Source organism: Urocampus carinirostris, chromosome 15 (assembly GCF_059441175.1).
Source record: "Urocampus carinirostris isolate Australia breed hairy pipefish chromosome 15, RoL_Ucar_1.0, whole genome shotgun sequence".
NCBI lineage: Eukaryota > Metazoa > Chordata > Actinopteri > Syngnathiformes > Syngnathidae > Urocampus > Urocampus carinirostris.
In genome coordinates, this window is record NC_142363.1 from 34,129,651 (window position 1) to 34,155,210 (window position 25,560).

The 25,560-nt window shown below is 38.3% G+C and overlaps 1 protein-coding gene across 5 annotated transcripts in view; it reads left to right on the top strand.

Moving 5' to 3' along the window:
• The window catches only part of meis2a (Meis homeobox 2a), a 165,272-nt gene that overhangs the window by 103,100 nt on the left and 36,612 nt on the right, over positions 1-25,560 (top strand). For all 5 annotated transcript variants that reach the window (XM_088355160.1, XM_088355162.1, XM_088355161.1 and 2 more), the window contains exon 9: positions 14,935-15,011. In XM_088355160.1, the coding sequence (XP_088211286.1) occupies positions 14,935-15,011 (77 nt within the window). The remainder of the gene's footprint in view (positions 1-14,934; positions 15,012-25,560) is intronic.

Sequence of the window (25,560 nt, forward strand, 5' to 3'; positions counted from 1 at the left end):
AGTGCAGACATTTTTTTTCCTTTTTCTTCTCGTGTCTCTCCGTAGTCTAGAAGGGGAGGAATGAATAAATGTACAGATCTTTAAACTTATTCCTTTTGTTTTTCTTTTCATGATTAGCATTTCAAATCGTTGCAGGAGTTAAACACAGATGATTTTTTTTTCTTTTTCTTCTCGTGTTTCTCCGAAGTCTAAACAAGCACTCGTTCCTCCCCCTGGCCTCGCTAACGTCTGGAGGTGCGCCGGGACGGCGTGGGAGTGATTACTATTTAGCCTCGCCGAGCTCGTAACAATCGCGAGGGGGCTCCTTCCGTCCTGGAACCCCCCCCCCCCTCTTTTTTTTTCTCGTTCCTCGCCCTTACCGCCCGTTTACGGCTGGGCATCGAACGAACGCCGGCCTGGCGTGGTTCCAGCGAGCTAACCGGGCTAGCCGCGTGAGCCTCGGGCCTCTTGTGTTTATAACCGCCGTGGTTTTTTGTTTTTTTGAAACGCAAGGGAGGTGGTATGTTATGAATGTTCGGGGGCAGGGGGAGGAACGAGGGCACTTTCTTTCCGCGGTCGTTATCGGCGGCGAGCGTGTTCTTTTTAAAAGCGTGGGCGTCGGTCGGAGGTGGGAAATAGCCGGCGAGTCACGTGACCTTCTGCGGAGGATTTACTAGGAAAGGTCGTTTGTGTAATGGCTTCCAATTGGGCTATTTTACAGATAGATGGAGTTTCTTCTCTTCTGTGGACTGGGGGCAAAAGTCACTTATTTGTTAAAGATATGGAGGATGAATTACATATAATTATCTATCTATCTATCTATTTATCCATCTATCTATCTATCTATCTATCTATCTATCTATCTATCTATCTATCTATCTATCTATCTATCTATCTAGACATCTATCTCTATCTAGACATCTATCTCTATCTAGACATCTATCTATCTATCTATCTATCTATCTATCTCTATCTAGACATCTATCCATCTATCTATCTATCTATCTATCTATCTATCTAGACATCTATCTCTATCTATCTATCTATCTATCTATCTATCTATCTATCTATCTCTATCTAGACATCTATCCATCTATCTATCTATCTATCTATCTATCTATCTATCTATCTAGACATCTATCTCTATCTATCTATCTATCTATCTATCTATCTATCTATCTATCTATCTATCTATCTACCCATCTAGACATCTATCTATCTAGACATCTATCTATCTATCTATCTATCTATCTATCTATCTATCTATCTATCTATCTATCTATCTATCTATCTATCTATCTAGACATATATCTCTATCTAGACATCTATCTCTATCTAGACATCTATCTATCTATCTATCTATCTATCTCTATCTAGACATCTATCCATCTATCTATCTATCTATCTATCTATCTATCTATCTAGACATCTATCTCTATCTATCTATCTATCTATCTATCTATCTATCTACCCATCTAGACATCTATCTATCTAGACATCTATCTATCTATCTATCTATCTATCTATCTATCTATCTATCTATCTATCTATCTATCTAGACATCTATCTATCTATCTATCTATCTATCTATCTATCTATCTATCTATCTATCTATCTATCTATCTATCTATCTATCTATCTATCTATCTAGACACTCTAGACATCTAGACATCTATCTATCTAGACATCTAGACATCTATCTATCTATCTATCTATCTATTTATCTATCTATCTAGCTATCTATCTAGACATCTATCTAGACATCTATCTATCTAGACATCTATCTATCTATCTATCTATCTATCTATCTATCTATCTATCTATCTATCTATCTATCTAGACATCTATCTAGACATCTATCTAGACATCTATCTAGACATCTATCTATCTAGACATCTATCTAGACATCTATCTATCTATCTAATTAGCACTTGCTTGCTTTTTTCCTTCCTTCCTTCCATCCTCCCTCCCTTCCTTCCTTCTTTTTGTCCTTCCTTCCTTCCTTCTTTGTTTCCCACCTTCCCCTGTTTCTTTCTTTTTTCCCCTATTCATTCCTTTATTCATTCTTTCCTTTTGTCCTTCCTTCCTTCCCTCTTTATTTCCCACACCCCTAGTTTCTTTCTTCCCCTATTCCTTCCTTTCTTCTGTCCTTCCATCATTTATCCCTTTCTTCTTTCCTTTTTTATTCCTCACTTCTTCCTTCCATCCATGTCTTTATGCATGTATTTATGCCTTCCTTCCTTCCTTCCTTCCATCCTTCCTTCCTTCCTTCCTTCCTTCCTTCCTTCCTTCCTTCCTTCTTTCCTTCTGTCCTTCAGTTCATCCATCCCTCTGTCATTCCTTCCTTCCTTCCTTCCTTTGTTCCTTCCTTCCTTCCTTCCTAACTCCCACCCCCCCTTGTTTCTTTTGTTTTCCCCCTATTCCTTCCTTCCTTCTTTCCTTCCTTCCTTTATTTGTCCCTTCCCTTCTTGTTTCCCTTACTTTTTTATTTTCCACACTTCTTTCTTCCATCCACGTCTTTATGCATATAATCATGTGTTACTTCCTTCTTTCCTTTTTTCTTTTTTTTATCCTTCCGTCTATCCAGGGCTCCATCTATCCATCCATGTCATCAGCCTTTTTTCCTTTTCCTACTTCCTTTTTTACTTCTATCCTTCCTTCATTCTTTCTTTCCTAGCTTCCTCCCTTTTTCCCTTGCTTCTTCACTTCTTCCTTCCTTCCTTCCTACCTTCCTTCCTTCCTTCTGTCCTTTTGTCCTCCAGTTCATCCATCCTTGTGTCACTCTTTCCTACCTCCCACCTTTCTTTCTTTCTTCCTTTTTTATTTCTATCCTTCCTTTTTAACTTCTTTCCTTCGTTCTTTCTTTCCTAGCTTCCTCCCTTTGTCCCTTCCTTCCTTGTTTCCTTCTTTCCTTCTGTCCTTCCTTCCTTCCTTCTTTCTTTCTTTCCCCCTTTGCCCCTTCCCTCCTTTCTTCACTTCTTCCTTCCTTCCTTCCTTCCTTCCTTTCTTCCGTCCTTCTGTCCTTTGTCCTCCAGTTCATCCATCCTTCTGTCATTCTTTCCTACCTCCCACCTTTCTTTCTTTCTTCCTTTTTTATTTCTATCCTTCCTTTTTAACTTCTTTCCTTCGTTCTTTCTTTCCTAGCTTCCTCCCTTTGTCCCTTCCTTCCTTGTTTCCTTCTTTCCTTCTGTCCTTCCTTCCTTCCTTCTTTCTTTCTTTCCCCCTTTGCCCCTTCCCTCCTTTCTTCACTTCTTCCTACCTTGTTTAGCATACATAAAAACTAAGCAAAGAAGACTTTAAGAATACTTCAAAACATTTTTAGATTTACTCTTCTCCCGTATCTCCGTTTTCTCATCCGTCAATGTTGCACATTGAAAAAAAATAAAAGATGAGAAAAGCTTGGTCATAAATCACGATTGATTGCGAGAATCCCCTCCCATCGATATCCATTCGGCGTCTTGGCCAATTGAAACCTTAATAACCGTCGGAAAGGGGGCTGGGGGGGGGCGTTGGGGGGCGTTGGGAGGTCGATATTTAAAATGTGCCAATCTTTATCTTCCGGCATGCAGATTTCCTATTCAAATGTCATTCTTCATATTTGATTGCCTTCCTTTTCTGACAGCCAATCAAAACCGCCGTCACTTTGATTCCCGACAAATACGATTCCAATCAGCGGCCGGGATATTGCTAGTAAACGACCCCGCCCCCATTGACGTTTGACGGATTTTCCGGGGGGTCGTTTAGCTTTCGACAAATAAATAACTCCATTTTTTTCGAAAATATACATACGAGACCGTCCAAACAAACGCGTCACCGGGGTCATAAATCTCCGGCCATACATCACCTCGGTCATTAGCGGGAGGGTCCTTTCCTGTCGTCGTGGCGACGGGGTAAACAGCCAATGGCGGAGCTTATTTCCTGGGAGTCGTTAGCGGCCGCAACCTTGTGACCGCGTCCATAACTCACGTCTCGCCTTGATGATGTCATCCATCAAGGAGAAGGCTCCTCTGTGGCCCCGGGAGCCGGGGGCCTGAGGTGCGGGGGCCGTGGGGGGGGAAAGGTGTCGGCCGAAATTAGAGTTGGCCATAGTGGGCAATAAATAGGGCGGAATGATTAGTAGTCATTTCAATTTTTTGGTTTCAATATTTTCTTTTTTTTTTTATATATATAGATATAATCATACTGTTTTTAATCTTTCTATATTATCTTTATTTCCCAATTCTTTTGAATATTTTCAATAAAATAAATCCATATTTTTTAATATTTTTGTCAATATTTTCATTTGAGTAATTTGTTTTTTTATGTATATAATTGTACTGTTTTTAATGTTTTTATTTGATCTTTCAAATTTATTTTTGAATATTTTTAATAAATTTAATCAATATTTTCATTTAATTTGTTTGTTTTTTATATTTTTATATATTTAATTGCACTGTCTTTATTTTTTTATTTCATCTTTTATTCAAAAAATTTTTTGTATATATTTAATGGAAGGAATCAATATTTCTATTTTATTATTTTAAGTGAGTATTCAAGTTTAAAGGTTTGATATCATTTTTTTGTTGTTTTTTGTCAATATTTTCATTTTATTTGTTTTGGATTTTTTATGTATATAATTGTACTGTTTTTAACGTTTTTTTTTTAATCTTTTTCTTATTTTTTGGTACATTTTTACTAAAATAAATCAATATTTTCATTGTATTTATTTGTTTTTGATTATTTTTATATATTTAATCGTCTTGTCCTTATTTTTTTTATTCTCTTTTTTTAACAAAACGTTGTATATTTTTAATGATGGACTAATTTAATTTTCCATCAAATTAAGATATCAAACACATTCATTAAGAACAATAGAAAAAAATATCATAATGCCACGACTAATAATACAAATAGTAATATAATAAAATACAATACAATAAAAATAATCACCTAAAAAAATACAATTGAATTATTTTTAAAAAGCCAAACAGAACAAAACTAAACAGATAAGAAAATGAAATACTTTTATCGACTTTTCCATTAAAGTCAAGAAAACGAATTGGCTCCCTGTCACTATTTGAACTCGGTCAATCCCCTGTTGTCAGTCCGTCTGCGAACCTCAATGTATACTAGGCAAGCATTTTTCTACCCTGACTCCCACCTGTCCTGTTTTTGCTCCCTTCTGTCTCCGGCTATGACCCGTTTTGATTCTGACCGCGTCTGCTCTCCCGTCCCGGCTTACGACCCATTTTTGATTCCGACCACGTCTGCTCTCCCGGCCTGGCTTACAACCCGTTTCTGACCCCGACCTGCTCTCCTGTCCCGGCTATCGACCTGTTTTTCCCGTCCTTGACACCGCCATCGCAACTGGGTCCTGTTTCCGTTCTGGTCCTGACAAAATAGTAAAAATGTAATCAAATAAACTAAACAAAATTGAAATAAATAAATGGACAAAAATAAGGTAATTATAAGAACAACAATCGTAATAATAATAACATCAAATAAAAGAACATTTCATCAGAGCAGCACGGCGACGCAGTGGTTAGCGCGTGTGCGGCACAGTTCTAAGGTTCTTGGGAACCTCCTGTGTGGGTTCAAATCCAGCTACCGGACTTCCTGCACGGAGTTTGTATATTCTCCCCGTGCTTGCGTGGGTTTCCTCCAGGCACTCCGGTTTCCTCCCACATTCCAAAGACATGCATTTCAGGTGGATTGGCCGGTCCAAATTGTCCCTAGATGTGAATGAGCGAGCGAAGATTGCTGGGATGGGCTCCAACACCCCCGCGACCCTACTGATGATTAGGTGCAGCTAATGAGATGAGATGAAACATTTCATCAAGTAAACATATTTACATAAATAGAAGAAAACATTAAATAAAAATCTCAGAAAATGAAAGGACAGGCGAGGGAACTTTTAACACTTCAAAAGTCCCTTACACACAGAACAAAATCCATGACTGATTCCGCAATATTCATGTCCATAACACTTAAACCGGACAAAATTTTTGCACATGGACACTTGCATTCCCCGCACATTCCCGCAACAGACGGCGATCTGTCCTTCAGGCCAAATATCCGTCAACACTCGGCAATCCAGGAGTGTCTTTTGTATGAAGATCATTTGGCATATCAGCAAAATCCCCCCCTTCGTTGACAGGAGGCATTATTTCACTTATTTCACCTTTGTCTGCCATGTTCCCCCTTTTTTGGGTGGGGTCCTCGTGCAAAAATACAACTCCATTAACCTCGCTGGGATAATAAGAATATTTATTCAAATAAACAGTGAAATATATATATATATATATATATATTTAGATTTATCATTTCTATCTATTATCTCCAAACAGAAGAGCAGCTTCAGCGACAGACTGCTGTCACAGTCTTGTTCCACGGACAGACTGAGGAGATCATTTCTTCCTCATGCCATGAGGCCATTTAACTCCACCGGGGGTGTAAAAGCCCGCATGAAACCACACCCCTACATTTGCATATTACCCTATTTATATGACAGTGTGTATTTTCCGTAGCACTACTTAAATACTCTATATCAACAGGTTATATTGGGTATTTTTGTATTCTATATCTTTTATTTTATTATTTTATTTTTATACACAGGTATACTGCTGGAAGTGTGAATTTGCCTATGGGCATGAATAAAATATCTATCTATCTATCTATCTATCTATCTATCTATCTATCTATCTATCTATCTATCTATCTATCTATCTATCTATCTATCTATCTATCTATCTATCTATCTATCTATCTATCTAGACATCTATCTAGACATCTATCTAGACATCTATCTAGACATCTATCTATCTATCTAGACATCTATCTATCTATCTATCTATATCTAGACATCTATCTAGACATCTATCTAGACATCTATCTATCTATCTATCTATCTATCTATCTATCTATCTATCTATCTATCTATCTATCTATCTATCTATCTATCTATCCATCTATCTAGACATCTATCTAGACATCTATCTAGACATCTATCTATCTATCTAGACATCTATCTATCTATCTATCTATATCTAGACATCTATCTAGACATCTATCTAGACATCTATCTATCTATCTATCTATCTATCTATCTATCTATCTATCTATCTATCTATCTATCTATCTATCTATCTATCTATCTATCTATCTATCTATCTATCTAGACATCTATCTATCTATCTAGACATCTATCTATCTATCTATCTATCTATCTATCTATCTATCTATCTATATCTATCTAGACATCTATCTAGACAGTTATCTAGACATCTATATCTATCTAGACATCTATCTAGACATCTATCTAGACATCTATCTATCTATCTATCTATCTATCTATCTATCTATCTATCTGACATCTATCTAGACATCTATCTATCTATCTATCTATCTATCTATCTATCTATCTAGACATCTATCTAGACATCTATCTAGACATCTCTCTAGACATCTAATTATTATCTAGACATCTAATTATTATCTAGACATCTAATTATTATCTAGACATCTATCTATCTATCTATCTATCTATCTATCTATCTATCTATCTATCTATCTATCTATCTAGACATCTATCTAGACAGTTATCTAGACATCTATATCTATCTAGACATCTATCTAGACATCTATCTATCTATCTATCTATCTATCTATCTATCTATCTATCTATCTATCTATCTATCTATCTATCTATCTATCTATCTATCTATCTATCTATCTATCTATCTATCTATCTATCTATCTAGACATCTATCTATCTATCTATCTATCTATCTATCTATCTATCTATCTATCTATCTATCTATCTATCTATCTATCTATCTAGACATCTATCTAGACATCTATCTAGACATCTATCTAGACATCTAATTATTATCTATCTATCTATCTATCTATCTATCTATCTATCTATCTATCTATCTATCTATCTATCTATCTATCTATCTATCTATCTATCTATCTATCTATCTATCTATCTATCTATCTATCTATCTATCTATCTATCTATCTATCTATCTATCTATCTATCTATTATCATGTTTTGGTTCAAGAAGCTGAGGGTTTAGAATTTTATCCATTTTATTTCCACTGCCTTTGCCTTTAATAAATGCATTTATTGTATTAAGTAAATAAGAGTATTACGATATTACGTTATTATAATTAAATCATTTTATTGTTTTATGCATGTATTTTCAATTTACTTTAAGTATTTTTTAGAGATTTTTCTGGAGAGTAATGCACCAGCAAAATAATATTAACACGAATATTACTTGTAATAATAATTATGATGCCATGATAAAAGGAATGGAAAAATAATGATAATAAAATAAAAATAAAATTTCATTAGGGAAAAAGAAATTGATCATTTTAAGGATGATTTTTATTTTTATCTATTTCTTTATTATTAATAAAAAATATTGTTATTAAATAATTACGATGTAAAAATTCCATGAATGCAAATAAAATAAATTCAAGAAAAAATATGAAAATAATTAAAGCAAAAAATAAAATGAAGGTCATAAGAATATAGCCCCCCAATTATAAATATTTAAAAAATCAAAAATATTTATTGAAAAATATAATAAAATAAAAAATATACATAATATATAGGGTCATATGGGCATCTTTTCCTGTTGTGTGTCTTGGGCAAGTACATATAGATATAAATCCATATTTACTGTATCTATGACTATGAACACTTCAAGAAAAAAAAAATAGAAAACAAATGGAAATTTTAAACAAAACATGATAAGAAAAATAATAATACTCAAACTACAAAAAAATAAGAATTTAACAAATGGAAATTACCGCAAAAACAATATCCTAAAAGAGTCTTATACATCAGTCACTTGTTGTATTGAACCGAACCCTCTTGAGGAATTTTGAATTTCTAGAATTTGATCTCCGAGCCATATATACTTACGAAAAGGGCCATATCTGGCCCGCGAGCCATAGGTTTCCGACCCCTGATCTATATAGATCTCGATATATCACTTATACTTTCAAATTCAATATTAAGGCAGAGACCTCAACTATCATCCCAGGGGATGCAAGTTTGAGACCTCTGATTGTGTTTTCAGCCAGGTTTGTTCCTTTCAAAATAAATCCGGGAAAGCAAAACCCAAAAACAAAAAAATAGAGATACATTTTTCTTTCGTTTTTGCGTTACTCTCATTTTTTTCCCTTTTTCTTTTTGTGGGCGGGCAAGAAAAAAGAAAACGAAAAGCCGGCGGGTGAAACCCAAGTCGGAGTCATGTAGGTGTTTTACTTTGAAGGCAAAGAATGTTAATGGGGCTTGAAAGCACCTGAAAATCTTTTGGGTGGGGGGCACTTGAGTGTCATCTTTTAAAAGGAATTCCTTCTCTCATCGAGGGAGGGGCACCCCAAGAATATTGGCTTGCCCCCGCCTCATAATCCGGCCCTTTAAGACGTCTGTCATCGCCGCCCGCCCTTCTTTTGTTGACGTCGCCGACTGAAAACGCGGGTTTAACCTAGGAGTTAACGCTTTAAAGCCGCATTAACTCGGAGTTAAAACCTCAACACGAACTAAAAATGTTGACATTTTGACAATAAAGAACGTTATTCAGCAAAAGGTCCACCATCACTAAAACACAAAATCATTGCTGATGACGATTAATTAATCTTTTGATTAATTTGTGCATTAATTGGTTGCGCAAAAACAAATATTTGGTTGGCAATGATTCAAAACGGGATCTTTGGTAAAGTTCTCACTTCTGCATATACCTCAGATTTAAAGCTTTAAAGCTGCTTTAACTCTGAGTTAAAGCTTTAACACAAAAAATAAACTTTAAATGTTGACATTACTGATTAAAAATTACACGATTCATCGAGGGATTCACCCAGAAAATCCATAACCACAAAAAATACAAAAAATATGTTCAATAATTGATTAATTAATCTTTCGATTAATTTGTAGTTTAATTGGTTGATCGAAAACACAAATAGTTGACTCGCAATGATTCAAAACCCGGAATATACATGATTTCCAGAAAGTTCTCTCCTTAGCATTAACCTCAGATTTAAAGCTTTAAAGCTGCTTTAACTCTGAGTTAAAGCTTTAACACAAAATTAAATTTTAAATGTTGACATTACTGATTAAAAAGGACACGATTTATCGAAGGATTCACCCCAAAAATCCATAACTACAAAAATACAAAAAGTATATTAAATAATTGATTAATTAATCTTTCGATTAATTTGTAGTTTAATCGGTTGATCAAAAACACAAATAGTTGACTTGTAATGATTCAAAACCCGGAACATACGTGATTTCAGGAAAGTCCGCTCCTTAGCAGTAATTTCAGATTTAAAGCTTTAAAGCTGCTTTAACTCTGAGTTAAAGCTTTAACACAAAATTAAATTTTAAATGTTGACATAACTGATTAAAAATGACACGATTCATCGAGGGATCCACCCCAAAAATTCATAACCACAAAAATACAAAAAGTATGTTCAATAATTGATTAATTAATCTTTCGATTAATTTGTAGTTTGATTGGTTGATCGAAAACACAAATAGTTCACTTGCAATGATTCAAAACCCGGAACATACATGATTTCCAGAAAGTCCTCTCCCTAGCATTAACCTCAGATTTAAAGCTTTAAAGCTGCTTTAACTCTGAGTTAAAGCTTTAACACAAAAATTAAACTTTAAATGTTGACATTACTAATTTAAAAAGGACACGATTTATCGAAGGATTCACCCCAAAAATCCATAACCACAAAAATACAAAAAGTATGTTGAATAATTGATTAATTAATCTTTCGATTAATTTGTAGTTTAACTGGTTGATCGAAAACACAAATAGTTGATTTGCAATGATTCAAAACCCGGAACATACGTGATTTCAGGAAAGTCCTCTCCTTAGCATTAATTTCAGATTTAAAGCTTTAAAGCTGCTTTAACTCTGAGTTAAAGCTTTAACACAAAAAATAAACTTTAAATGTTGACATTACTGATTAAAAATGACACGATTCATCGAGGGATCCACCCCAAAAATCCATAACTACAAAAATACAAAATATATAAGATGATTGATTAATTAATCTTTCGATTAATTTGTAGTTTAATTGGTTGATCGAAAACACAAATAGTTGACTCGCAATGATTCAAAACCCGGAACATACATGATTTCCAGAAAGTTCTCTCCTTAGCAGTAATTTCAGATTTAAAGATTTAAAGCTGCTTTAACTCTGAGTTAAAGCTTTAACACAAAATTAAACTTTAAATGTTGACATAACTGATTAAAAATGACACGATTCATCGAGGGATCCACCCCAAAAATCCATAACCACAAAAATACAAAAAGTATGTTGAATGATTGATTAATTAATCTTTCGATTAATTTGTAGTTTAATTGGTTGATTGAAAACACAAATAGTTGACTTGCAATGATTCAAAACCCGGAACATACATGATTTCCAGAAAGTCCTCTCCCTAGCATTAACCTCAGATTTAAAGCTTTAAAGCTGCTTTAACTCTGAGTTAAAGCTTTAACACAAAAATTAAACTTTAAATGGTGACATTACTAATTTAAAAAGGACACGATTTATCGAAGGATTCACCCCAAAAATCCATAACCACAAAAATACAAAAAGTATGTTGAATAATTGATTAATTAATCTTTCGATTAATTTGTAGTTTAACTGGTTGATCGAAAACACAAATAGTTGACTTGTAATGATTCAAAACCCGGAACATACGTGATTTCAGGAAAGTCCGCTCCTTAGCAGTAATTTCAGATTTAAAGCTTTAAAGCTGCTTTAACTCTGAGTTAAAGCTTTAACACAAAATTAAACTTTAAATGTTGACATAACTGATTAAAAATGACACGATTCATCGAGGGATCCACCCCAAAAATCCATAACCACAAAAATACAAAAAGTATGTTGAATGATTGATTAATTAATCTTTCGATTAATTTGTAGTTTAACTGGTTGATCGAAAACACAAATAGTTGACTTGTAATGATTCAAAACCCGGAACATACGTGATTTCAGGAAAGTCCGCTCCTTAGCAGTAATTTCAGATTTAAAGCTTTAAAGCTGCTTTAACTCTGAGTTAAAGCTTTAACACAAAATTAAACTTTAAATGTTGACATAACTGATTAAAAATGACACGATTCATCGAGGGATCCACCCCAAAAATCCATAACCACAAAAATACAAAAAGTATGTTGAATGATTGATTAATTAATCTTTCGATTAATTTGTAGTTTAATTGGTTGATCGAAAACACAAATAGTTGACTCGCAATGATTCAAAACCCGGAACATACATGATTTCCAGAAAGTTCTCTCCTAAGCATTAACCTCAGATTTAAAGCTTTAAAGCTGCTTTAACTCTGAGTTAAAGCTTTAACACAAAAATTAAACTTTAAATGTTTACTGATTAAATAACATAATAATTACTGATTAAAACGGACACGATTAATCGAAGAATCCACCCCAAAAATCCGTAACCACGAAAATACAAAAAGTATGTTCAATAATTGATTAATTAATCTTTCGATTAATTTGTAGTTTGCAATGATTCAAAACCCGGAACATTTGTTAAAACTATACATTTCGTCATTAACAATTGACTACTAAAGAAGTATTTCGACAGCAATACTTCAAAAAATACAGAAATATTACAGCCAAAATACTACACAAATAAACAACTATAAAAAAACTAAAGGAATACTACAGAAATATTACTCAGCAATACTAAATAATACTCCACAATACTACTATGGTAATACTTCAAAAATACGTTTACAGAAATACTCAAAAAACACGACTGCAGAAATGTTATAACCAAAATACCACATTACAACTATAGTAATACTACAAAAACATTGCAAACATTTGATGGAAATACTACGAAAATACTACAATAAAAATACTACAAAAACACTACTGCTGATATACTACAAAATAAAACTACAATAAAAGATTAGTACTAGAAAAACACTACAGAATTACGATGAAATTCCAACAGAAATACTACCAACATGTTAAAAAAATGACAACTATAGTAATACTACAAAAATGATAGAGATACACGCCAAATATTCTATGAAAAGACTAAGAAATACTACAATGGAAATACTACAAAAACACCAAAGAAATACTACTAAAAAACTACAGTAATACTAGGAAAATACGACAGAAATACTACTCAGCAATACTAATACTCCACAATACTACTATGGTAATATTTTTACAGAAATACTACAAAAATCCGACTGCAGAAATTTTATCACCAAAATACCACAATACAACTATAGTAATACTACAAAAATACTAAAGACGTACTACAAATATTTGATGGAAATACTACGAAAATACTACAATAGAAATACGACAAAATAAAACTAAGGAAAAAAGTAGTACTAGAAAAACACTACAGAAATACGACGTAATTCCAACAGCAGAAATACTACCGACATGCTAAAAAGATGACGACTACGGTAATTCTACAAAACACTAGAGATATACGACAAACATTCTATGAAAAGACCACAAAATACAACAATGAAAATACTACAAATCACCACTACAGAAATACTACTAAAAAAAACTACAATAATACTAGAAAAATACTACAGAAATACGACAAACCTGCACAAATACTACAAAAATGCTAAAAACAGGGACCCAATATATAATAATAATAATAATAATCAATTGAAAAACATATCTAAATAAATACAACATGTAGTATTTGAATGTATATTTATTTATAATTATATAAAATTTTATAGGTTTCCAAGATACGCCCCTTGGACCCATTTTTGAAGCCAATGCGGCCCCCGACTTCAAATACCTGCCCACCGCTGCTCTATTACTATTACAATAACTATTGCTAAAGCATATATAGCATATATATAAAATGCTAACTATAGTTGTAACTCTAGACATAGTTCCAACTAGAAAAGCTGTACATTGTTCGTGCCAAGGTGTTAGCGTAGCTTTTAGCTGGCCAGCTTTGACAAAATGCTAACTATAGCTGTAACTCTAGCTATAGTTCCGCCTAGAAAAGCTATACATTGTTCGTGCCAAGGTGTTAGCGTAGCTTCAACCTGGCCAGTTTTGAAAAAATGCTAACCATAGATGTAACTTTAGACATAGTTCCACCTGGAAAAGCTATACATTGTTCATGCCAAGGTGTTAGCGTAGCTTCTAGCTGGCCAGCTTTGACAAAATGCTAACTGTAGTTGTAACTTTAGCAATAGTTCCGCCTAGAAGAGCTAAACATTGTTCGTGCCAAGGTGTTAGCATAGCTTCAACCTGGCCAGCTTTGACAAAATGCTAACTATAGCTGTAACTCTAGCTATAGTTCCGCCTAGAAAAGCTATACATTGTTCCTGCCAAGGTGTTAGCGTAGCTTCTAGCTGGCCAGCTTTGAAAAAATGCAAACTATAGATGTAACTTTAGACATAGTTCCACCTAGAAAAGCTATACATTGTTCATGCCAAGGTGTTAGCCTAGCTTCTAGCTGGCCAGCTTTGACAAAATGCTAACTGTAGTTGTAACTTTAGCAATAGTTCCGCCTAGAAGAGCTAAACATTGTTCGTGCCAAGGTGTTAGCATAGCTTCAACCTGGCCAGCTTTGACAAAATGCTAACTATAGTTGTAACTCTAGCTATAGTTCCGCCTAGAAAAGCTATACATTGTTCCTGCCAAGGTGTTAGCGTAGCTTCAAGCCGGCCAGTTTTGACAAACAGGTTCAGCCGGCCCCGACAGGTTCTACTTAATTGTATACGTTTTTTGGCGTGTATAGCACGTAGAGGGCGCGGCGGGGTTGGGTCGGGGTCAGGGAGTAGGTGCGGCCGACACGGGGGGAAAAAATGTCGAAGGCGACTGTCAAACCGTGCGGAATTTAGCGCCCTTGCGTGCCTGCCGCTATTTATGAAGCTAATGAGCGTGTTTGTGTTTTTTTTTCGTTTTTTCGCAGCACCCGTACCCTTCCGAAGAGCAGAAGAAGCAGCTAGCCCAAGACACGGGCCTCACTATCTTACAAGTAAACAACTGGTGAGTCTGAAAAGTACAAGTACAACATCTATGCTATGAAAGAAAAGCCTAAGATAAAGCTAAGCTAAGTAGGCTAGCTCCTGGTGCTACACACTTAAGTATGGATGATTAGAATCATATCTAAAGATGGTGGTTGTCGCTATTCTTGATCCAGATGGAGTCTATGCGGTCGATAGCTAAGCTAGCAAGTCCCAGTCGCTAATTTGTGCAGCTAAGCTAGCAAAACTTACTGGCTAATGTGGCTAGCTATGCTATGTATCAGTTTTTTAGTCTATTAGTACTTAAATGATAGTCGTATAGTAGTGAGTTCAGCTGGATTGGAATGGTATCTTTTGTTAGCTTGTTAGCCAAAACTTGACCAGAGTACAGAGGTACTGGTTCTAGTTATATGTATTATTTGTGATACACTAGCTAGACTAATGATGTAGCTAAGCTAATTTGGTATATATATGCTAGCTGATGCTTTGTTCATTATGATATATGATTTTTTTTGTCACTTGAGAATATTGTTAATAGCTTCGTACATGAGTAGAGGTATTGCTTTTTATGTTCTGCTAACTCCACAAGCTAGGCTAACTTTATATATTAGCATAATACCGCTGAAGATAGTTAACTTTCTTTTGGAAATTTACAATGTGGTTAATAATAGGTAGAGGTACTACTGTTTATGTGTTACTAGCAGACTTCACTAGCTAGGCTTTTAAGCTAGCTCAACATATTAGCACGGAGGCTAGCTACTTTCCTGTGTAAATTTGCTAACACACACATTTTGTAATGTTATTAAGCGTTAGCTTCCAGGATGCTCTGGTTATATGTGAATTATTTGTGATACACTAGCTAGGCCAATGATGTGGCTAAGCTAGGTTTGGTATATCGGCATATTAGCCTTTAGGCTAGCTGATGTTTTGTGAAAATTGAGTGTCCTGAAGAACGTTCATATTGATTTATGATTTTTTTGTTAGCTGGGAATGTTGTAAACAGCTACGTACATGGTATTGCTTTCTATGTGCTACGAGCTAGGCTAACAGGCTAATTTTATATATTAGCATATTACCACTGAATATAGTTAACTTTCTTTTGCAAATTTACATTGTGGTTAATAATAAGTAGAGGTACTACTGTTTGTGTGTTACTAGCAGGCTTCACTTGGTAGGCTATTAAGCTAGCTCGACATATAAGCACGGAGGCTAGCTACTTTCTTGTATAAATTCATTCAAACACATTTTGTAACGTTATTACACGCTAGCGACCGCGATGTTCCGGTTATAGCTTAAATCTCGGCGATAAACACCGACCGGGATCTATTTCTGGGAGGCGCTAGGGTTCTAGTTATATGTAAATTATTTGTGCTACACTAGCTAGACCAATGATGTAGCTAAGCTAGTTTGGTATATATATATATGCTAGCTAATGCTTTGTGCAAATTGAGTGTCCTGACAAATGTCCATTATGATATATGATTTCTTTTGTTAGCTGGGAATATTGTTAATAGCTACGTACAGGAGTAGAAGTATTGCTTTTATGTTCTACTAACTTCACAAGCTAGGCTAACAGGCTAACTTTATATATTAGCATATTACCACTGAATATAGTTAACTTTCTTTTGCAAATTTACATTGTGGGTAATAACAAGTAGAGGTATTACTGTTTTGTGTTACTAGCAGACTTCACTCGCTAGGCTTTTAAGCTAGTTCGACATACTAGCACTGAGGTTAGCTACATTCCTGTGTAAATTTACACACATTTTGAAATGTTATTAAGCGTTAGCCTCCGGGATGCTCTTTATATGTGAATTATTTGTGATACACTAGCTGGACCAATAATGTAGCTAAGCTAGTTTGGTATATCGGCATATTAGCCTTTAGGCTAGCTGATTTTGTGCAAATTGAGTGCCCTGTTCATAATGATATATGATTATTTTTGTTAGCTGGGAATGTTGTAAATAGCTACGTACATGGTATTGCTTTTTATGTGCTACGAGCTAGGCTAACAGGCTAACTTTACATATTAGCATATTACCACTGAATATAGTTAACTTTCTTTTTCAAATTTAGATTGTGGGAAATAATAATTATGTGTTACTAGCACACGTCACTAGCTAGGCTTTTAAGCTAGCTCGACATATTAGCACGGGGGCTAGCTACTTTCTTGTATAAATTCATTCAAACACATTTTGTAACGTTATTACACGCTAGCAACCGCGACGTTCCGGTTATAGCTTAAATCTCGGCGATAAACACCGACCGGGATCTATTTCCGGGAGGCGCTAAGCTAGCCCCGCAGCCCCCCGTTTCGCCATGGCCCCGAAATCCCGCCGGGGAAGGGGGCGGCGGCCGGGCCGGCACGGCCTTTGTAGCCGGCTTAGCGTGTAACTGGGGGTGTCGGATTAAATAAAACGGGAGCAAGAAACGATACGGGAACGACTTATCGGAATACTAGCCTAGCTTTTATCGCCGGCTTAATTCGCTAGCGTACATTCTGCGGGTGTTGTCGGGATGAATCCGAGTGACAGTTTCCTTTCAGGGTGCCGGCGAGGTATTTGCACGGATTTCAGGTCTTACACAAACGTAATTATACGGGGCTTCGTTTTATCGTTCTAATTCCGTGTTAGCGTTAGCGGCGAGGCGGCGTATTTAGCAAAATCAGGAGCCCGCTCCTATTCTCCGCGGATTTCCTTTAATATATTTATCAAACGGCTTCATTTACAAAGTGCTCTATCTGCAGGGTACAGGCGGGCTCACATTAACCTAGCTTTTAGCGTTATCGGGCTAGCCAACCCCAGGGTCAATTGATTTTTTTTTTTCCCGATTCATTTTTTTTCCTTTTTTCCCCGACGATCACAATGAGAAACATGCCTGCAGAATTAGCTTGGTTTGTCAGGCTTATCTATCACAGCGCCCCCTCCTTTTTACTCAATATACCCCCCTTTCCTCCTCCTCTCCCCTCAATATACCCCCCTTTAACTGAAGACTGCTTCATTTCAATCTCGTCAGATTGGGTATTGGTAGTATTTTCATTGGGGAATTTTGTAGTATTTTCATCAAAACTAGTAACTCAAGGAATACGACAGAAATACTACTACGGAAGTACTACAAATTACTGCACAATACTACTATGGGAATATCTAAAAGATTCTACAGAAATTCGACAAAGATCTGACTGCAGAAATACTTTTTTACTACAAAAAATATTTGTAGTATTTTTGTAGGATTAATCGAATACTAATTTGTTTAGTACATTTGTAGTATTTCTGCATTTAGGTCTTTGTGATATTTCGGTCATATTTTTGTAGTACTACTGTAGTTTTCCTTAGTGGTATTTCTGCAGTAATATTTTTGTAGTATTTCCATTTGAGTATTTTGTATTATTTTCAGAGAGTTGTAGTGTATTTGTAGTATTTTCTAGTATTACTCTAATACTATTTTTAATTGTTTATGTCATATTTCTGTAATATTTTTGTTGTATTACTGTAGTTTTCTTCAGTGGTATATCTGCAGTAGTATTTTGTAGTATTTATATTGTAGTATTTTGTAGTATTTTCATAGAATGTTTGTAGTATATTTGTAGTATTTTTGTAGGATTATTCGAATACTAATTTGTTTAGTACATTTGTAGTATTTCTGCAGTTTGGTCATTTCTGTCATATTTTTGTAGTACTACTGTAGTTTTCCTTAGTGGTATTTCTGCAGTAATATTTTTGTAGTATTTCCATTTGAGTATTTTGTATTATTTTCAGAGAGTGCTTGTAGTGTATTTGTAGTATTTTTGTAGTATTACTCTAATACTATTTTTTACTGTTTTTGTCATATTTCTGTAATATTTTTGTAGTATTACTGTAGTTTTCTTCAGTGGTATATTTGTAGTATCTTTGTAGGATTACTCGAATACTAATTTGTTTAGTACATTTGTAGTATTTCTGCAGTTAGGTCTTTGTGGTATTTCGGTCATATTTTTGTAGTACTACTGTAGTTTTCCTTAGTGGTATTTCTGCAGTAATATTTTTGTAGTATTTCCATTTGAGTATTTTGTATTATTTTCAGAGAGTGCTTTTAGTGTATTTGTAGTATTTTTGTAGTATTACTCTAATACTATTTTTTTACTGTTTTTGTCGTATTTCTGTAATATGTTTTTGTAGTACTACTGTAGTTTTCTTCAGTGGTATATCTGCAGTAGTATTTTGTAGTCTTTGCATTGTAGTATTTTGTAGTATTTTAATAGTATTTCCATAAAATATTTGTTGGGTAGGAAAACTGTGGCCCGGCGGCCACATGCTCGCCCGGCAGGCTTTCTCATCCGGCCCGGCAAACTAAAATTTAAATGTAAATATAAAGTTATCGACCACTGTTTCCTCAATATACCCCCTTTCCTCTTCCTCTCACCTCAATATACCCCCCTTTAACTGCCCCTCTGAAGAGTGCTTCATTTAAATCAGGGGTGTCAAACTCATTTGAACTCGGGGGCCACACGATAGAACAAACATTCTGTCGGGGGCCGGACGAGTAGATTAAAGAGAAAAAAAGAGATAAAGAAATAAGAGAAAGAGGGAGGGAAAAGGAGAGAGGGCGGGACAAAAAATAAAAAAAAGGGAGAGAGCGTGAGAAACAAAAGAGATAAAAAAAGAAGTCGTGAGAGAGGGGAAAAGAAAAGGGAGAGGAAGAAAGAAATCCAAAGAGAAATAGAAAGACAGAAGGAGAGAAAAGAAAGCGCAAAGGGTAGGAAGAGAGAAAAAGAAAAGGAAAAAAGGAAGTTAGAGCAAATGAAGTTAAAAAGACACAGAGAGAAAGAGACAAAGAGCAACAAAGGAAGAGAAAAATAGAGACACAGAGAGAGAAAGAGACAGAGTGGGAGAAAAGGGGTGGGAGAGAGAGAGAGAGAGAGCGAGAGAGAGAGAGAGAGAGAGAGAGAGAGAGAGAGAGAGAGAGAGAGAGAGAGAGAGAGAGAGAGAGAGAGAGAGAGAGAGAGAGAGAGAGAGAAAAACAAATACAAGTACAGTGTCTTTGTTCGAGGCACCTGGCTTTGGCAACATCAAGTGGACATATTTCAACCTGCAGCTCGTTTTTCTCTTGCACTTCTCTGAGTGTTGTCTCACGGGCCGGATTCAATCCCTTAGCGGGCCTGATCCGGCCCACGGGCCGCCTGTTTGACACCTGTGATTCAAATCTTGTCAGACTCCGAACCAGAGGTGGGAAAACTGTGGCTCGGGGGCCACATGCTCGCCCAACAGGACCTGCCTTAGAAAAAAGTAACTGTAACTATAAAATGTAATGTAACTAATAAAAAATATTTTTTTCAAAAAGTACTGATGACTACATAGGGTAAAATATGAAAATATTTAGAACAGTCAACAAGAAAATTACTTGTTTTTATGAAAGGTTGCCGGAAATACGCAAAATTTTACTAGGAGTGTCTTCAAATGAGGATAAAAACACGATTATTTTGTTTTTGCTGTTGAAGCAACTCTTAGTCATAAAATTTCCAGATAATTCTACAACTAATACCGTAATAATAACTATATAATTTGATTGTTTTTTTTTTTTATTCCTTTTTTTTCACAATACGAATAAAGACTACAGGCTTATCTATCCTCCCCTTCATTTTCCTTAACATACCCCCCTTTTACACCCCTTTTTCCTCAATACACCCCCTTTGACTCCCTCCCTCTCCTTCTACTCCAATTGGCCACAGGGACGTCTCTTATCGGAGTCCAAACGCATCCTACGGCGCAGCTAGCATTTCAATTACGACGGTGAGCAAAGATTAGCCGGCGTTTTTTTTTGGCGGCACCGAATTTACGGGAGCAGAAAATGGAGTCGCCTGGATGTGATTTATACGAAGGGAGAATGGAGATGGACTTTGAGCAACTGGGTGGTTTCTCCTTTAGATGGTTGTGTGGAATACATAAGTCGCGTTGGAGTATAAGTCGCCTGAGGAGAAAATTGCTTATTTAAATTGGATTATGAAAATTCCGAATAAAATTTTGGCCCCTGCAAATGTGATTGGTCGAAAAAACAGACAGGGACTTGACATGGGAGGTTTTTTTTTTTTAGTATCTGTACGTTTGCCGTCTTGGGTTTCCAGCTGCTATGCAGAAAAAAAAAAAGAAGATGTTGTGAATCGGGCCTTTGTCTTGCGTGCCGACACAAGGCCATCCTGTGTTGCAGCCGCTCCCTTTTTTTTTTCTTACCTGCTGAGCACCTGCAATCAAAACAAGCGCTCCCTTCGTGCTAGCTAGCCTGAGCACCTGGGACAAAACAAGTTTATCCTCTCTGCTAGCTAGCCTGAGCACCTGGGACAAAACAAACGCTCCCTTCGTGCTAGCTAGCTTGAGCACCTGCGAAAAAACAAGCGCTCCCATCGTGCTAGCTAGCCTGAGCACTTGCAACAAAACAAGTGTACCCTTTGTGCTAGCGAGTTTAAGTACCTGCAACCAAAACAAGTGTCCCCTCCGTGCTAGCTAGCCTGAGCACCTGTGACAAAACAATTGTCCCCTCCGTACTAGCTAGCTTGAGCACCTGCGATAAAACAAACACTCCCTTCGTGCTAGCTAGCCTGAGCACCTGCAACCAAAACAAGCCTCCCCTTCCTGCTAGCTAGCTTGAGCACCTGCAACCAAAACAAGTGTCCCTTCCGTGCTAGCTAGCCTAAGCACCTGCAACCAAAACAAGCGTCTCTTCCGTGCTAGCTAGCCTGAGCACCTGCGACAAAACAAGCGTCCCCTTCCTATTAGCTAGCCTGAGCACCTGCAACAAAACAAGCGTCCCTTCCATGCTAGCTCGCCTGACCACCTGCAACCAAAACAGGCGTCCCCTTCCTACTAGCTAGCTTGAGCACCTGAAACCAAAACAAGAGTCTCTTCCGTGCTAGCTAGCCTGAGCTCCTGCAACAAAACAAGCGCTCCCTACGTGCTAGCTAGCCTGACCACCTGCGACAAAACAAACACTCCCTTCGTGCTAGCTAGCCTGAGCACCTGCAACCAAAACAAGCCTCCCCTTCCTGCTAGCTAGCTTGAGCACCTGCAACCAAAACAAGTGTCCCTTCCGTGCTAGCTAGCCTAAGCACCTGCAACCAAAACAAGCGTCTCTTCCGTGCTAGCTAGCCTGAGCACCTGCGACAAAACAAGCGTCCCCTTCCTATTAGCTAGCCTGAGCACCTGCAACAAAACAAGCGTCCCTTCCATGCTAGCTCGCCTGACCACCTGCAACCAAAACAGACGTCCCCTTCCTACTAGCTAGCTTGAGCACCTGAAACCAAAACAAGAGTCTCTTCCGTGCTAGCTAGCCTGACCACCTGCGACAAAACAAACACTCCCTTCGTGCTAGCTAGCCTGAGCACCTGCAACCAAAACAAGCCTCCCCTTCCTGCTAGCTAGCTTGAGCACCTGCAACCAAAACAAGTGTCCCTTCCGTGCTAGCTAGCCTAAGCACCTGCAACCAAAACAAGCGTCTCTTCCGTGCTAGCTAGCCTGAGCACCTGCGACAAAACAAGCGTCCCCTTCCTATTAGCTAGCCTGAGCACCTGCAACAAAACAAGCGTCCCTTCCATGCTAGCTCGCCTGACCACCTGCAACCAAAACAGGCGTCCCCTTCCTACTAGCTAGCTTGAGCACCTGAAACCAAAACAAGAGTCTCTTCCGTGCTAGCTAGCCTGAGCTCCTGCAACAAAACAAGCGCTCCCTACGTGCTAGCTAGCCTGACCACCTGCGACAAAACAAACACTCCCTTCGTGCTAGCTAGCCTGAGCACCTGCAACCAAAACAAGCCTCCCCTTCCTGCTAGCTAGCTTGAGCACCTGCAACCAAAACAAGTGTCCCTTCCGTGCTAGCTAGCCTAAGCACCTGCAACCAAAACAAGCGTCTCTTCCGTGCTAGCTAGCCTGAGCACCTGCGACAAAACAAGCGTCCCCTTCCTATTAGCTAGCCTGAGCACCTGCAACAAAACAAGCGTCCCTTCCATGCTAGCTCGCCTGACCACCTGCAACCAAAACAGACGTCCCCTTCCTACTAGCTAGCTTGAGCACCTGAAACCAAAACAAGAGTCTCTTCCGTGCTAGCTAGCCTGACCACCTGCGACAAAACAAACACTCCCTTCGTGCTAGCTAGCCTGAGCACCTGCAACCAAAACAAGCCTCCCCTTCCTGCTAGCTAGCTTGAGCACCTGCAACCAAAACAAGTGTCCCTTCCGTGCTAGCTAGCCTAAGCACCTGCAACCAAAACAAGCGTCTCTTCCGTGCTAGCTAGCCTGAGCACCTGCGACAAAACAAGCGTCCCCTTCCTATTAGCTAGCCTGAGCACCTGCAACAAAACAAGCGTCCCTTCCATGCTAGCTCGCCTGACCACCTGCAACCAAAACAGGCGTCCCCTTCCTACTAGCTAGCTTGAGCACCTGAAACCAAAACAAGAGTCTCTTCCGTGCTAGCTAGCCTGAGCTCCTGCAACAAAACAAGCGCTCCCTACGTGCTAGCTAGCCTGACCACCTGCGACAAAACAAACACTCCCTTCGTGCTAGCTAGCCTGAGCACCTGCAACCAAAACAAGCCTCCCCTTCCTGCTAGCTAGCTTGAGCACCTGCAACCAAAACAAGTGTCCCTTCCGTGCTAGCTAGCCTAAGCACCTGCAACCAAAACAAGCGTCTCTTCCGTGCTAGCTAGCCTGAGCACCTGCGACAAAACAAGCGTCCCCTTCCTATTAGCTAGCCTGAGCACCTGCAACAAAACAAGCGTCCCTTCCATGCTAGCTCGCCTGACCACCTGCAACCAAAACAGACGTCCCCTTCCTACTAGCTAGCTTGAGCACCTGAAACCAAAACAAGAGTCTCTTCCGTGCTAGCTAGCCTGACCACCTGCGACAAAACAAACACTCCCTTCGTGCTAGCTAGCCTGAGCACCTGCAACCAAAACAAGCCTCCCCTTCCTGCTAGCTAGCTTGAGCACCTGCAACCAAAACAAGTGTCCCTTCCGTGCTAGCTAGCCTAAGCACCTGCAACCAAAACAAGCGTCTCTTCCGTGCTAGCTAGCCTGAGCACCTGCGACAAAACAAGCGTCCCCTTCCTATTAGCTAGCCTGAGCACCTGCAACAAAACAAGCGTCCCTTCCATGCTAGCTCGCCTGACCACCTGCAACCAAAACAGGCGTCCCCTTCCTACTAGCTAGCTTGAGCACCTGAAACCAAAACAAGAGTCTCTTCCGTGCTAGCTAGCCTGAGCTCCTGCAACAAAACAAGCGCTCCCTACGTGCTAGCTAGCCTGACCACCTGCGACAAAACAAACACTCCCTTCGTGCTAGCTAGCCTGAGCACCTGCAACCAAAACAAGCCTCCCCTTCCTGCTAGCTAGCTTGAGCACCTGCAACCAAAACAAGTGTCCCTTCCGTGCTAGCTAGCCTAAGCACCTGCAACCAAAACAAGCGTCTCTTCCGTGCTAGCTAGCCTGAGCACCTGCGACAAAACAAGCGTCCCCTTCCTATTAGCTAGCCTGAGCACCTGCAACAAAACAAGCGTCCCTTCCATGCTAGCTCGCCTGACCACCTGCAACCAAAACAGGCGTCCCCTTCCTACTAGCTAGCTTGAGCACCTGAAACCAAAACAAGAGTCTCTTCCGTGCTAGCTAGCCTGAGCTCCTGCAACAAAACAAGCTCTCCCTACGTGCTAGCTAGCCTGACCACCTGCAACCAAAACAAGTGTTCTCTCCGTGCTAGCTAGCCTGACCACCTGCAACCAAAACAGGCGTCCCCTTCCTACTAGCTAGCTTGAGCACCTGCAACAAAAACAAGTGTCCCTTCCGTGCTAGCTAGCCTGAGCACCTGCAACAAAACAAGCGTCCCTTCCATGCTAGCTCGCCTGACCACCTGCAACCAAAACAGGCGTCCCCTTCCTACTAGCTAGCTTGAGCACCTGCAACAAAAACAAGTGTCCCTTCCGTGCTAGCTAGCCTGAGCACCTGCAACAAAACAAGCGTCCCTCCATGCTAGCTAGCCTGACCACCTGCAACCAAACCAGGCCTCCCCTTCCTACTAGCTAGCATGAGCACCTGCAACCAAAACATGCGTCTCTTCCCTGCTAGCTAGCCTGAGCTCCTGCAACAAAACAAGCGCTCCCTACGTGCTAGCTAGCTTGAGCACCTGCGACAAAACAAGCGCTCCCTACGTTCTAGCTAGCTTGAGCACCTGTGACAAAACAAGCGCTCCCTACGTGCTAGCTCGCTTGAGCACCTGCAACAAAACTAGCGTCCCCTCCATGCTAGCTAGCCTGAGACCGTTATTTTCCCTGGTAACTAGTTACTTTTATGATTTTATGTAATTCTGTTACTTACTCAGTTACTTTTTGGAAGAAGTAGTGAGTAGCTAACACTAAATGCAATTTAAAGTAACGTTCCCAACACTGCCTGAGACGTTAGCTAGCAAAAAAACGGCTAATAAAGAACAAGGAAGAGGTTAAAGTCCGCTTTTGTGCTGCTACTTGATTACGCTTTTATTGGTAGCTAATCTGTTCTCACTCTGTGTGCTTTGTGTCTGAAAAAAAATATTGAGAAAATATCTCCCAAAAATATATAAGATT